Source organism: Neopelma chrysocephalum, unplaced genomic scaffold (assembly GCF_003984885.1).
Source record: "Neopelma chrysocephalum unplaced genomic scaffold, ASM398488v2 Primary Assembly neopelma1_65, whole genome shotgun sequence".
Lineage (NCBI taxonomy): Eukaryota > Metazoa > Chordata > Aves > Passeriformes > Pipridae > Neopelma > Neopelma chrysocephalum.
In genome coordinates this window covers 7,546,498-7,558,696 of record NW_020897722.1, presented here as the reverse complement: position 1 = coordinate 7,558,696, position 12,199 = coordinate 7,546,498, and the positions used below count along the sequence as shown (strand labels likewise).

Below are 12,199 nucleotides of genomic sequence, written 5' to 3'. Positions count from 1 at the left end.
CTCTGAGTGAATTTGCCGTCGTTATCTCCCTCGGCAGTGATGGTTCTCATTCCTAACCCCAGGTGAGTAGTGTTTATGTGCGGTGTGGGTGCTGAGGCGCTGCGGTCTCCGCTGTCTCACATGCGACACTGAGCAGCCCGGGTGCTCAAAAACCAGATGTGTCCCTGTGGTGAAATACAAGAGCGTGATCCTGGTAGGAGCCACGGCTGTGTGTGTTGGTCCTAGGGAGTTCATTGCCGTCCCTCGATGCTTTGCGCTGTAATTCACTAATTCACAAATTAACTCGCCGCTCCTCGCTGAGGCGTCGCCGCCGCGCCTTTAGGGCTCCCCGTGACGTTACCAGCCCCGCCCCGCCGGCATCGCTCGCCGCGCTTGGGCCGCCCGCGCACGCGCGTTGCGCGGGCCCGGCTTTTCCACCGCCCCGCGCGCGCACCTCCCGGCGCGTGCGTGCCCCGAGCCCCGTGACGTCACGGCCCCGCGGGGCAGGGAGGCGGGGCTGGAGGGCGGGGGCGGGGCCCGCGCGGCCCTGAGGGACGGTGTGAGCCCGGCCCGGCCCGCGCCATGCCGGGGCTCGTCGTGTTCGGCCGCCGCTGGGCCATCGGCAGCGACGACTTCGTGCTCCCGGGGGCCTTCGAGCTGTTCGTGCGGCTGGTGTGGTAAGGAGCGCTTCCCGCGGGGGCCGCTGCCCCGCGCGGTGTGCGGAGCCCGGCGGGGTGCGCGGAGCCCCGCGGCGGTGCCCGCGGGAGCAGCGGCGGGAGCAGCCGTGACACGGAACCTGCGGCGCTGTCGGTGCCCCGGGCCGTGAGCGCCCGCTGTGTCCAATCCCCGAGCAGCGCTCGTGTGGTTTCGTTACTGCAGTAATTAACGGGGTGATTCCTTTTTGTCCCGCGGCCTGGATTCTGCGGGACCTGAGGCAGTGAGGAGCCTGGAGCCCGGGCTGCACACGGCTGAGTTGTAATTCCTGCGGAGCATCCTTGTGATCGCTTCCTTCTGATACGTTCCTTATGTAACAGCTCCCCTGCTATCGATCTTTGTGCAATGCCTTCATTAAGATCAAAACTGCCGATCAGGCGATCACTTTGCAGTGTTGCACTTCTCCTTTCGGACTGTGACTTTTGTTATCTCGCTTCCCTGCAGGTGGATTGGGATCCTTGTCCTTTACACGGTGCACAAGGGGCAGTTTAACTGTCCCGGGGGAGGATTGCTGCACAGCTACTTGCTGGTCCTCATCATCCTCCTGGCTTCCATAATATGTGCGTTATCTGCTCTTGTGTACATCAGTATGCAAGGTAAATAGTTAATAATAGCATTTTGTGTTTATCTGGTAGGATTGTAATAGCTGTGTTTTTTTAATCTGGAGTTGACATTAAAAAAACTGCAAAAAAATTGAGGTGTTTTAAGGGTAGTCAAACTTTAAAAACTCTCTGTAACCATTAATATGTTTGCTTTATTAATATTATCCATTATAATCAATGGGCAATAGCTTTGGGCTGTTGATAGTGCAGTTATTAGGACAAAGTGCTAATAGAGATATGTCCATTGCCATCAGAGCATCATGAAAACCCCTTTGGGTTCACCATGACCTCTGATGGAACACTGCTCCACCTCTCTGACAGGAGTCTAGGGGAATGTATCTAAAAATCACTTTCCCATCTGAGGTATTGTGTTAGTTTTCGCCTTGCACGGGCAGGTTTGGTCATGGCTTGTGAAAGTTCCTCAGTTGCAGTGGGTTGCTTGGGGAAAAAACCACAAAGGAAAGTGATTTGTAAAAATGTCTCAATAAAACTAACACAATAAGTACTGTTAAATGGGACCTACAGCTTGAAATGAATGGCTGAACAGAAGTAAGGACCCCAATGCAACTTCTACTCATTTGTAGAAATGGTTCATTTTGGGTTAAAAAATGCTAGGAAAGCTTTTTGTTCTGGTGAGGCACCTGATTATCGAAGTAATGCTAAGACGATTAATTTGGAATATGTGTGTGGTCTCTGGAATAACACAAATTCTCATATATTGGTTCTCACAACATGCTATAAATAAAACTGTTTAAATTACTTAAGTGGAAAGAAGCTTAAAGTGTGCATGAAGAGAAACTATGTCAGAGCAGAGTTGTGGATGATAATCCCAGCCTGGAATCTGAGCACTGGTTTTCCTAGAGAGACCTCACACACTGGGGGGTGGTGCTGAGAAAGGAAAAGTTGTTTTGAGGAAAAACTTCAGTCTGATTTGTGTCTGAGTAAGCAACCACGCTGCTGTAGTACAGGCTGCAACCTGGGAATGGGAAAAAGCACCCTGTGGATCAAGGGCTTTTTAAACAGCTTTGTCACAGGGTGTGAACCACAGCTTTACAAATGCAAAATAATTTCCAACGTTGTTGTTGTTCTGCAGTGTTTTAAGCCTTTATAAATTGTCCTGTCTACACATGAGCACACCCTCCCCAATACCTCATTACCCTGGGAGCAGCAAACTGGTTTAAGGAAATGAGCTGGCCAAAAATTACTCCCTTTTTTATTGCCTAGGAGTGCTAAAAGGAAGTGGTTATTAGTAAACTATCAATACAGAAAATAGTCTGAGAAGTATTTGTCCTGGTAATGGTCCTACTTTTGTTCTCCTGTTACTGTTTAGTGACTCCAGAGCCAGAACTTCACTGTAGCCCACCAAAGAAGCACCTAAAAATTAAATATTCAGCCAACTAAAAGCTAAATAGAATAATAAAAGTAGGCACCAAGAGTCATGAGGAACTGTAGGTGAGCCAGTGCTCCTGGAATGCAGCTTTGGCAGCTTTGGCTTATGCTGGGCACAGTACTGCTGCCTCAAGTTCAGTGCAGAACTGTGTCTGACTGGAGAGGTATTTTGAGTCTTAGTAGAGTAGATTCTAAGAATCACACCTATAAACCTATTGTTGGTTTTCTTTCCCCACCTTCAGTGATAGCTCTCCATTAGTATGACAATACTTGATAGTTTCAGTTAAGCATCTTACTTTCTCTGAAGCTCAGAAAGTTCATATTTCCAGGCAGGATTTTATGTACTTGAAGTGCATTTGTGAACAGTTCTTGTTTTAAATTCCCTCTGTACTTGCAGGAACAATTTCTAATCCCGGCCCAAGAAAATCACTTCCCAAAGTACTTTATACTCGCCTGCTTCTCTATTTCCCTGAATTCATCTGGGCTGTGTTAGGAGCTGTGTGGGTGTCGGACAGCAGTGTGCACTGTGAGAAGACTGTGATAAATGCCATCATTTGGACAGTTATTGCCAGGTAAGGGTGCCTCCCCACAAATCTGAGCTTGGTAGTGTACATGAAATAGAACACGAGTTGATATCCTTTCCTAAACAAGCTTGAGCTACTTGCCTTGAAAGAGCATGTGCTGGAGTGAAGGAAATGAGGTGAAGATCAGAAAGGGTAAGAGGGATGATGGGAGTGTAGAAAACTGGATAAATGTGAAAGGGGTAGTAACCAGATCACTGAATTGGTGGTGAGAAATGGAGCTGTCACACTTCTGGGTTGCTGTTTCCAAAGCACAGTGCTCTGATTTCGAGTTTTTGCCCTGTGTGAAACGAGCCAACAGCCCTGCCCTGTTCTTGTGCCCAGTGTTGAAAGCCCAATAACAAGCCCTGCACCCTTAGGGCAGGAGCAGGGGGTGGTCATACAGAATTTCATTCCGAGTTTTGTTTTTGGTCTGTCAAGATCTGGAGTTGGGATTACTTCCACTCTTGTCAGAAGTATCTGGTGTCACACTTTTATCCCACTCCCTTCTGCTCTGCAGCTGGGTTATCATCATCTTCACCATCATCGGAGTTGTCATTGTCTTTGACCCGCTGGGGGGGAAGAAGACACTTTACCTGACGGATGGTGTGAGTCGGAACCTGGAGAGCAGCCAGTCGGGGCAGCTGCTGTACAACGTGAAGAGCTCGGCCACCAGGGTGTGGGAGAAGAGGATCAGGCTGCTGTGCTGCTGCATCGTGCAGGATGACGACCACCGGGTGGCCTTCACCAGCATCGCAGAGCTCTTCCGCACCTACTTCTCGGTGAGACCCACCCCCTTCCTCGTGCTCTGACAGAGAGCTGGGCCACGCTGAGCTGGGGGGTGGTTTAACAGCCTCTTTCATTTCTCTGTACAGGACACTGATCTGGTGCCAAGTGACATAGCAGCTGGTTTGATTCTGCTCCATCAGGAGCAAGATAAAATGGAGAGTTGCCCAAAGGAGCCTGAAGAAGTCCTGTGTCATTCTCCATCATCTCTCGTGGTAAGATAGGGTTGGTGCAGCCTCTGCTGTAATTACTCTGGGAGATAATGCCAGACCATGAAATGCAGTTCACTGTGTAGAGGGATTTTTTTTGTTTTGTTAATTTCTGAAACAAAATTAAACACTACCATAAAAACTAGTAACAATTATAGTTATTAATAGATGCAGTGAAAACCGCTTGATGAGTTTGTGGTCAAGACATTTTCTGCTTTTGCATAAGTAGAACTTATATCTGAATGGGGAATGAAGTGCAAAAAAGGAACCATTTAGGACATTTGATCATTGTTGAACAGCTGGGAGAGAAAGGGAACAGAGAGAAAATAAATACTTTGTACTATTTGCATAGACCTGAGAAGCTATTCTTTTAGTGTGTATTGTAGCCTGTTTGTCTGCTGCAAATACCCAGACAAGGTAAGATGCAAAAATAGCATCTTTTTAGCGCTTGCAGGTGATGGGTTAGTTTGCTAACTGATTTTTGTTACTCTTTGGTGGTAAAATACCTTTGTAAATTTTTTTCACTTCTTTTGGTCTGTGTTTAATACACATATCTAATTCTACTTCAACCAAAGCATCTCTGTCAACTCCGTTTTGAATCCAACTAGTATGATGGGGTTGTGCCTAGAAAGTCAGATCTGCAGCAGACTCTTTAGCCTTCTCTTTGACATTCCATTCTTTTAAGTAACATATTTGGAGTGAATGTTGTTTTCAGCACTGAGCTTATCAGTGTATCAGCATTGGAAGAAACTGATTTAATGAGAGCTTTTCAAGATTCTTCAGCTGTGTAGCTACGTAAATAAACAGAGAGTTTTTCCTGGAATATGAGTGGCTATTTTTAGTTCCTCTTAGACCTTGGATTTTCCCTTTGGATAGTGTGTATTTCATCATGCCTTAATTTTCACTTGTCTGTGTTCAGTTTTTATTCTGAGGCTGCCTAACACCTTCCTTCCTCCCTCTCCTTCCTTTTCTTTCCCTGTGTCCTTTCAGACTGATGATTTGGATGTGGAGCTGGAGAATGCTGCTCACTACATGCTGTTTGCTGCAGCTGCCTATGGCTGGCCCTACTACATATACACCAGCCCGTTTACTGCACTCTGTAAGCTCAAAGGTGACTGGTAGGTTTGACCCAAGACCTTAAAAACACACAGCTGCCTTCTATTTAACTAGTGTTAGCAGAAATAAAATAGTTTCAATAGCAATATTTTTGTTTCATTAAATTATATCACTAAATGAGCTTGACTGGTATAGTTATCTTTCATGAATTCTGTAGAAACAAAATTCCAATGTCTTTACACCCTCAAAGAGATTAGGTATTTTTTTTCATAACAGAAGTTTGTGATTGAGGTAAATAAAATTCATTTAGCAAAATGACAGAGGAAAAATTGGAATTAAACTAAACACGTTTTAAAATGAGGCTTTTTAGAGATGCTTTTTTGGCACAGATGTATGTATAGCAATAGAAGTCTATCAACAGTTTTCCCTGTCTTAAGGAATTAGCAAAAGTTTCCTGTCCTGCCAGCTTCCCTTTTATTCCCTTGAACCCCTTTAATCAAAAATGTTTAGAGTCAATATCTCAGTTTGCATATTGCTGTGTAGGATTACTGTATATTTACATGACCACTGACATTTGTGAGTGTAACCATGATTTTCTTAATTAATAACATGAAATATATATATATATATATATAACTTACTGAAATATAAATTACTTGGAGGAAAAAAACCCATATAATACAGTGGATAAAAAATGAGATAAGCTTGCTGTATAGAATTTGTTTTGAATTTCCTTTTTCCTTGTTTGTATTTTTTCCCATTGGCCTGTAATCTTAAGAATTCTTTTCTTACTGCATTGTTTGCTCTGCTGATGGTCCTGTAGCAACGTGGGATTTGCCAGTGGTTGAACTGAAAATGTGTGGCAGGGCTGCCCAGGCAGAGCCAGGTCTGTGGGCAGAGGTAACATCTTGTATCAGACTATTGGTGCTATTGCAAAAAGGAAAAAAAAAGCAGCACTTTTGATTCCTGGCACTAATTCTTCTGCAAATATAAGTTTGATTCCTTGAAAGGAAACCTAAAAAATTGGAACATGAAAATTTTTCTCTTCTGTGTTTGTTAGTTGCGGAAATAGACCAACAGATTCTGATATAACGGGCAGTGATCGGCATAACTTTCACTTTGGATCCATCCTAAAAATAACAGGACTGCAGTACAGAGACTTCATTCATATCAGTTTTCATAACAAGGTAAACAATCTGGACAGGCATTCAGCAAAACCTGTAGTGATTAATTCAGGGAAAGCAAGGGGTGAAGGGTCTAGTTTGCCTTCAGCATTTATAAAGTGCAACATGCAAAGCCAAAAGAACACATTCAGTTCTGATTTTTTTTTTCCTAATCTAAAGGAACAGCCACGAAACCATTGACATAAATCTGTCTCAGTATTGCAAAAAAGGCACTTAGAATAACTAGTGAGAGACCAATTCAAATTCTTTGCATAATACAATAGGGAGCTCAGTAAGAGCTTTCAGAAGGTGAGAACAAGTGTTTGCTCTTATAAAAAGGTGATGTCTCTACTGATTACATTTTTCCCCTCCAGATCTATGAGATTCCATTTTTTGTTGCTTTGGATCACAAAAAAGAAGCTATTGTGGTTGCAGTGAGAGGAACCTTGTCTTTTGAGGTATCATCCTTCTGATATCAATAATTAGCTTTATAGAAATGAGTGAACTCCAAGTACCTTGAGGAACTTGCGTTATGCTGGCACATGTAAAAATAACTCTCGGGTATGAGTCTTCCAGGCTCAAGCTGTAAGTCCTCCTGCCCTTGGATGGGTAATATTCCCTGTGCCACTGGAAGAGAGTGTGGAGAACAGGAAGTGGTAATTCTGTTTCACTGTGAGTGGAGGTGCATCAGTCATGTGTGTGTGTGTGCAGCTTGGAAACAGTGGAACTCAGACTTGTGGTTGCTCTGTATTGTTTGCTTGTGTGGTGGTGTCTGGTGGGACTTGTGTTGCTCACACACTTGGCAGCCAGGTTGTGATGTCCCTGTGACAGTGTTGAGTGGCACAGCATGACCCAGGAGCCACAGAGCCCTGCAGGGAGGTCTGACCACAGTGTCCTGTTCACAGGACATTCTCACGGATCTCTCAGCAGACTGCGAAGACCTGACGCTGGAGGATGTTCTGGAGAATGGCTTTGTGCATAAGGTGTGTGGAGTGTGGAGCTGTCTGTAGATCAACAAACTATAAACACCTGGGATCCTTTAGTTTAACAGAATAATATTCTGCTCGTGAGGTGGATTGCACAAATTACTTCAGTGCTTGTTGCATCAAATACTGCCTTGGGAACTGCAAGGCAGAATTTGTAATGCTTACCTACAATATGTACAGACCACGTGGTTATAACCAGACCTCTGTCAGGAGCATGTTAAAGAGCAGAGCAGCTTTGCAAAAAGAAGGTTGTTCTGTGATGGTGGTGTATTTAAACTAGACATGCATCACCCCTCAGGTTAGATACACCCTTCTAACTTTACGTTCTCTCTTGTAGGGAATAACTCAAGCTGCAACTTACATCTATCGAAAACTAATAAATGATGGAATTTTAAACCAGGCTTTCACAATTGCTCCAGTAAGTTACCTTCCAAATAATTTGGTTTGCCAGAAAAATTACACAAAGCTTTTCCTGTGTCCATCTAAGTTTGTCTTCTCTTTCTGTCTTAGGAATATAAACTTGTGATAGTTGGCCACAGTTTGGGTGGTGGGACAGCGTCTATCTTGGCCATCATGCTCAGGAACTCCTTCCCCACATTGAAGTGTTACGCCTTCTCTCCTCCAGGAGGGCTCCTAAGGTAAAACATTGCTGTTGTTTGGTTCTCTGACTAAGATGTAAAAGTCTTCCAGGTGGTTGACAGGTGTGTTAGATGGTAACTGTGGGCTTGACTGTGCTAAGAGTTTGTTTGTACATTCTTCACTAGAATTATAACTCCATCTTGAATTACAGTTGAGTTCCTGGGGGAGTGCTACAGAACGAACTACATCTAGGGAGTTCTGTCATGTAGTATAATTACAGTTTAAAATAAATGTTTCAGAAATAAAATGCTTACCAGACTTGTCTGCCTTGGCCTGTTTGACATGTACACACCCCAGCAGCGTTTAAGTTACTCTGGCATCTTTAGCAAGGAAGTCTGAAAGCCCACTGAGGAACTGACTGCAAATGCTGCTGCTGCAGCCACATACTTGTATTTTTATTGAATGATAATCATTATCGTAAAACTAAAGTGTGCTTTTCTCTTTAGTGCATCTAAACTGCATCTTTTTTTTTTCTTTAAGCAAATCACTTGCAGATTACACTAAGCACTTCATTGTTTCAGTCATTGTTGGAAAGGACCTTGTTGCAAGGTGAGTTGGAAACACTTTTAAATCTTCAGAGATGTGTTTGATTGCAGAAAATAGGAGGCTTTGCTTTACTTTGTTCTGTGTTTGAACAGGTTAAGTATGCCCAACATGGAGGATTTAAAGAGGAGAATAGTGAGAATTGTGGCAAACTGCAACAGACCCAAGGTAACTACATGCAGGTCCTGGTTAAAAGTCAGTGGAATAGTTACCTGGGTTAAGCCCCAGCTTTAATGGGCAATTACTGGTGTGTGTATTTTTGATCTTAAAGATGAAAGTTACAATTGTGTTTTGGAACAAAAGTGTTTTTAATTCAGGGACGTTTGTGTTACTCTCCTGTCCTATAAAGCTGTATTGTTGGAAATTAAGATTCATCAAGACCTGGGAGATATCAGTGCTCAACATCAAAGACCTGAAATTATTTTTGTAGTGTTACAATAGGCTTGGGTTACACTCTGGTGAAATGAAAATTACTGTGGAGAAAATCTGGTAGGGAGAGATTATCAAAGTTTGGGGATCATCTGCATACAGTAACATTTAATCTTTTAATTGTAGTCCCAGATGATGTGTGTGCAAGCACACAAGTAGAATAAGTTACCTGAGGAGATGCCAAACCTCAATTTAACACTTTTTTCTCTCTGATTCCAGTACCAGATTTTGCTGAGGGGGTGTTGGTACGAGGTATTTGGAGGAGATCCCGATGACTTCCCAACGGAGCTGGATGGGAGGAACCAAGAAGCCCTGAGCCAGCCCCTGCTGGCCGAGGAGAGTTTAATGGTTCATCGCTCACCTTCCTACAATGCCCTTGACGATGAATCACACCAGAATTCACCACCTCAGTATCCTCATCTGTATCTTCCTGGAAAGATTATCCACATTGTAGAAGAATCCAGCTCTCGGAGGTAAGTAGAGTAACAAATGCCACTGGCCTGTGCTCCTAAAGCCTACTGAAAGCTGCTGCTCACTTTCAAAGTACGTGTTTCCAGCTCTGTGATGTGTCTGCATCTCCAGTACCCCTTTGTGGTTCTTGTCCAGCCTTTCAGGTTCTATTCTGTGCCTCCCAGCTTCAAGCCCTGGACACTGTTCCTCCTTGTGCCTCATCCCGCAGGTGCTGAAGTGGGGATTTTAAACACTAACACTGTTAAGTTCAGCTTTGCCAGACTGCAGTTCCTGCCTGAGTCTTAGGTCCTGGTAGTAGTGAAGTGATACCAAAATACCTTGTTGCTGAGTAGTCACATGAGTGTTGGGGATGAGAAAGAGGCCAAATATTGCCAGGCTGCAGAGGTGCAGCTGCCCCAGTAACCAGTGTGTGCCCACACAGCCTCTATTCCCTGTCCTTTGCTGCTTTTCTGTGGATGCAGGAAGTTGAGACAAAGACAGCAGAAAGCTGAAACTGCTGGAAGGGTGAGGATTGTGGCTTTGTTGGGGCAGTGTCATGTTCAGGGGTTTTTTGTGTGTTTTGTTGATGTTGGGTTTTTGTAGACAAAGCAACCTGAAACCCCTAAGCCAGACAGGCCTTGATGTCCTCTCATTTCATTCTTCGGAAACAGAAATAAAAACATCTGTAACTCGCACATCTGAGACCATCTTACAGAATAAAAAAGAAATTGTACCTTACAGAGAGGAAAGAAGATAATTGAAGAAATCATTCAGTAGATCACATCTTTAATCTTTAATGATTTTAATACTGGTTTTACAAGCTGGATACTCGAACACCTGGGGCCTGACCATCAAGGTTTTCTCGATGGCTGCTCTTCTACTTTATTAATTTCTTTTCCATCTTTTATTCCACAGCACAGCAGTAAATCCTGGTGGGTTTTTTTTTAAAGCTGGACTAGCACACAAGAGCCCCCATCATGTATTTGGGATTTTATTTTACAGAATGGTGCATCATATGTGCAGCATTAAATCCATTGTCTGGACTCCTAATGATACCACTGTGACTTACTCCCTAAATTTGACATTAACCATGTGAATGTGCAGTGTTTAACCCCCTCCCTCTTCCTTGCTCAAACTGTATTCCATGTTTCTGGGAGCAGGATTATTTGATCCTCTGATGGCTTCTTTCCCAGTTAAGGCCCAGTGTAATTTGGTGCAGTTCTGCCTTCAAAGACACTTAAAGGCAGCATTTCCAGCTGTTTGCTGAAGGTCAGACCTGCAGCTCTCTGGGAGCCAACCTGGGGCTGTGAGAGGGTTCCAAATCCTCCCTGAGCAAGGTCAGGAATCTCCAGGTTGTCTGTTCCAGATCTGACAGTCTGAGCCATTGCATTTGTGGTGTGTTTTTTTCTAGGTTGTGTTCTTCAGACATTAAATACACGGCGAGATGGTCAAACGAAACAGTCTTCAGCAGCATTTTAATCAGTCCCAAGATGATCACAGACCACATGCCAGATGTTGTGCTCAAAGCTCTGAACAGTTTGTCTCAGGAACATGGAGAGTGTCTGTCTTGTCAAACACGAGAATACACCCCCGGTGCAGTATAACACAGCTCGGGGAGGAGCCGGGGGGCTGTTTTTGCAGGTTTCAGGTATTCAGGACACATTCCACTTCCATGCCTAAGTGGATTTCAGTATTTTCTCACACTGCATAAAATGAACAAGGGTCTTACTGCCCTTGCCTCTGCAGCGACCTCGGGGAATGTTGTGCTGGCTAAAGCACCAAGTCTGCGTCTGTGCCGGAGGTCGGGCTCTTCCCGAGCGGATCAGTCCCGGCCGAGCCCGTCCGTGTCCGCTGCGCGGGAGCCGAGGGGGCAGCTGAGCACTTGACACAGTGAATGTGTGTGAGGACACGGCCCTGCCGTCCTTACAAATCCAGACATCCACTTCTGCTTCCAAGTCACTTCATACCGTTGTCTGCGCCGGCCCGACCTTTGGGAAGCCGAGGGCGCTGCAGGGAAGGAGGCTGGGAAGTGCTGCTGCAGCTCAGGGCTGGAGGTGGGTGAGTGGGCCGGCCCAGGCCGGTCTGGCTCAGGCTGTTCTCAGTAATTGCACTATTTTTCTTACAGATTGTGCTGGTATCCCGGGGCAGGGGAGGTGTTGTGGTTAAATGCTATTTGAATATACATGTGCAATATTCTTTAATCTGTCTTTTGTATTTCTTGATCCACATCACTACTTTTATTGATTTTAAACTAAAACTACTTAATGAGAAGGAAAAAAACCCCCATTGTCCAGACCCTGGCATCATCTTGGTCATTAGCTCCAGCTCTGGCTACTGAGCGTGGATCCGATTCTGCCAAAAATATATAACCAGTTGTACTGCTTTTAAAAAAGTGGATTCCTTGTTTTAGTGTGTAACTATTTTAACTTTTTTTTCTTTTTAAGGCTCAGCAGCATTTATTTAAAAAAATTGATGTAAGTAAAAGTTACGTGATGTGGTTGAGAATTAACTGTGTGGATGTTCTTGCTGTGATATTCGATATGGAGACAAAATTAAATACACAATAAAAACTTGGATCCTGTGAGATGACAGGTACCAGTGATGGCTGTGCAGGGACCACGCTGCTCTTGGGGTCCTGCAGTGTCACCCACCACTGCCCCTGGGTGGGGAGGGCAGGGCAGCACATTCGGGTGC

At 44.5% G+C, this 12,199-nt stretch overlaps 1 protein-coding gene across 1 annotated transcript; it reads left to right on the top strand.

Moving 5' to 3' along the window:
- The first annotated feature begins 561 nt into the window (after window positions 1–561).
- On the top strand, window positions 562–12,089 carry DAGLB (diacylglycerol lipase beta). The gene is made up of 15 exons (XM_027683729.1): window positions 562–656; window positions 1,138–1,289; window positions 3,082–3,256; window positions 3,765–4,026; window positions 4,120–4,245; window positions 5,230–5,357; window positions 6,356–6,482; window positions 6,833–6,916; window positions 7,364–7,441; window positions 7,782–7,862; window positions 7,955–8,082; window positions 8,564–8,632; window positions 8,722–8,794; window positions 9,275–9,528; window positions 10,917–12,089. The coding sequence occupies exons 1-15, from the start codon at window positions 562–564 to the stop codon at window positions 11,107–11,109; spliced, it is 2,025 nt and encodes a 674-aa protein (XP_027539530.1). The 3' UTR covers window positions 11,110–12,089.
- Window positions 12,090–12,199: the final 110 nt, after the last annotated feature.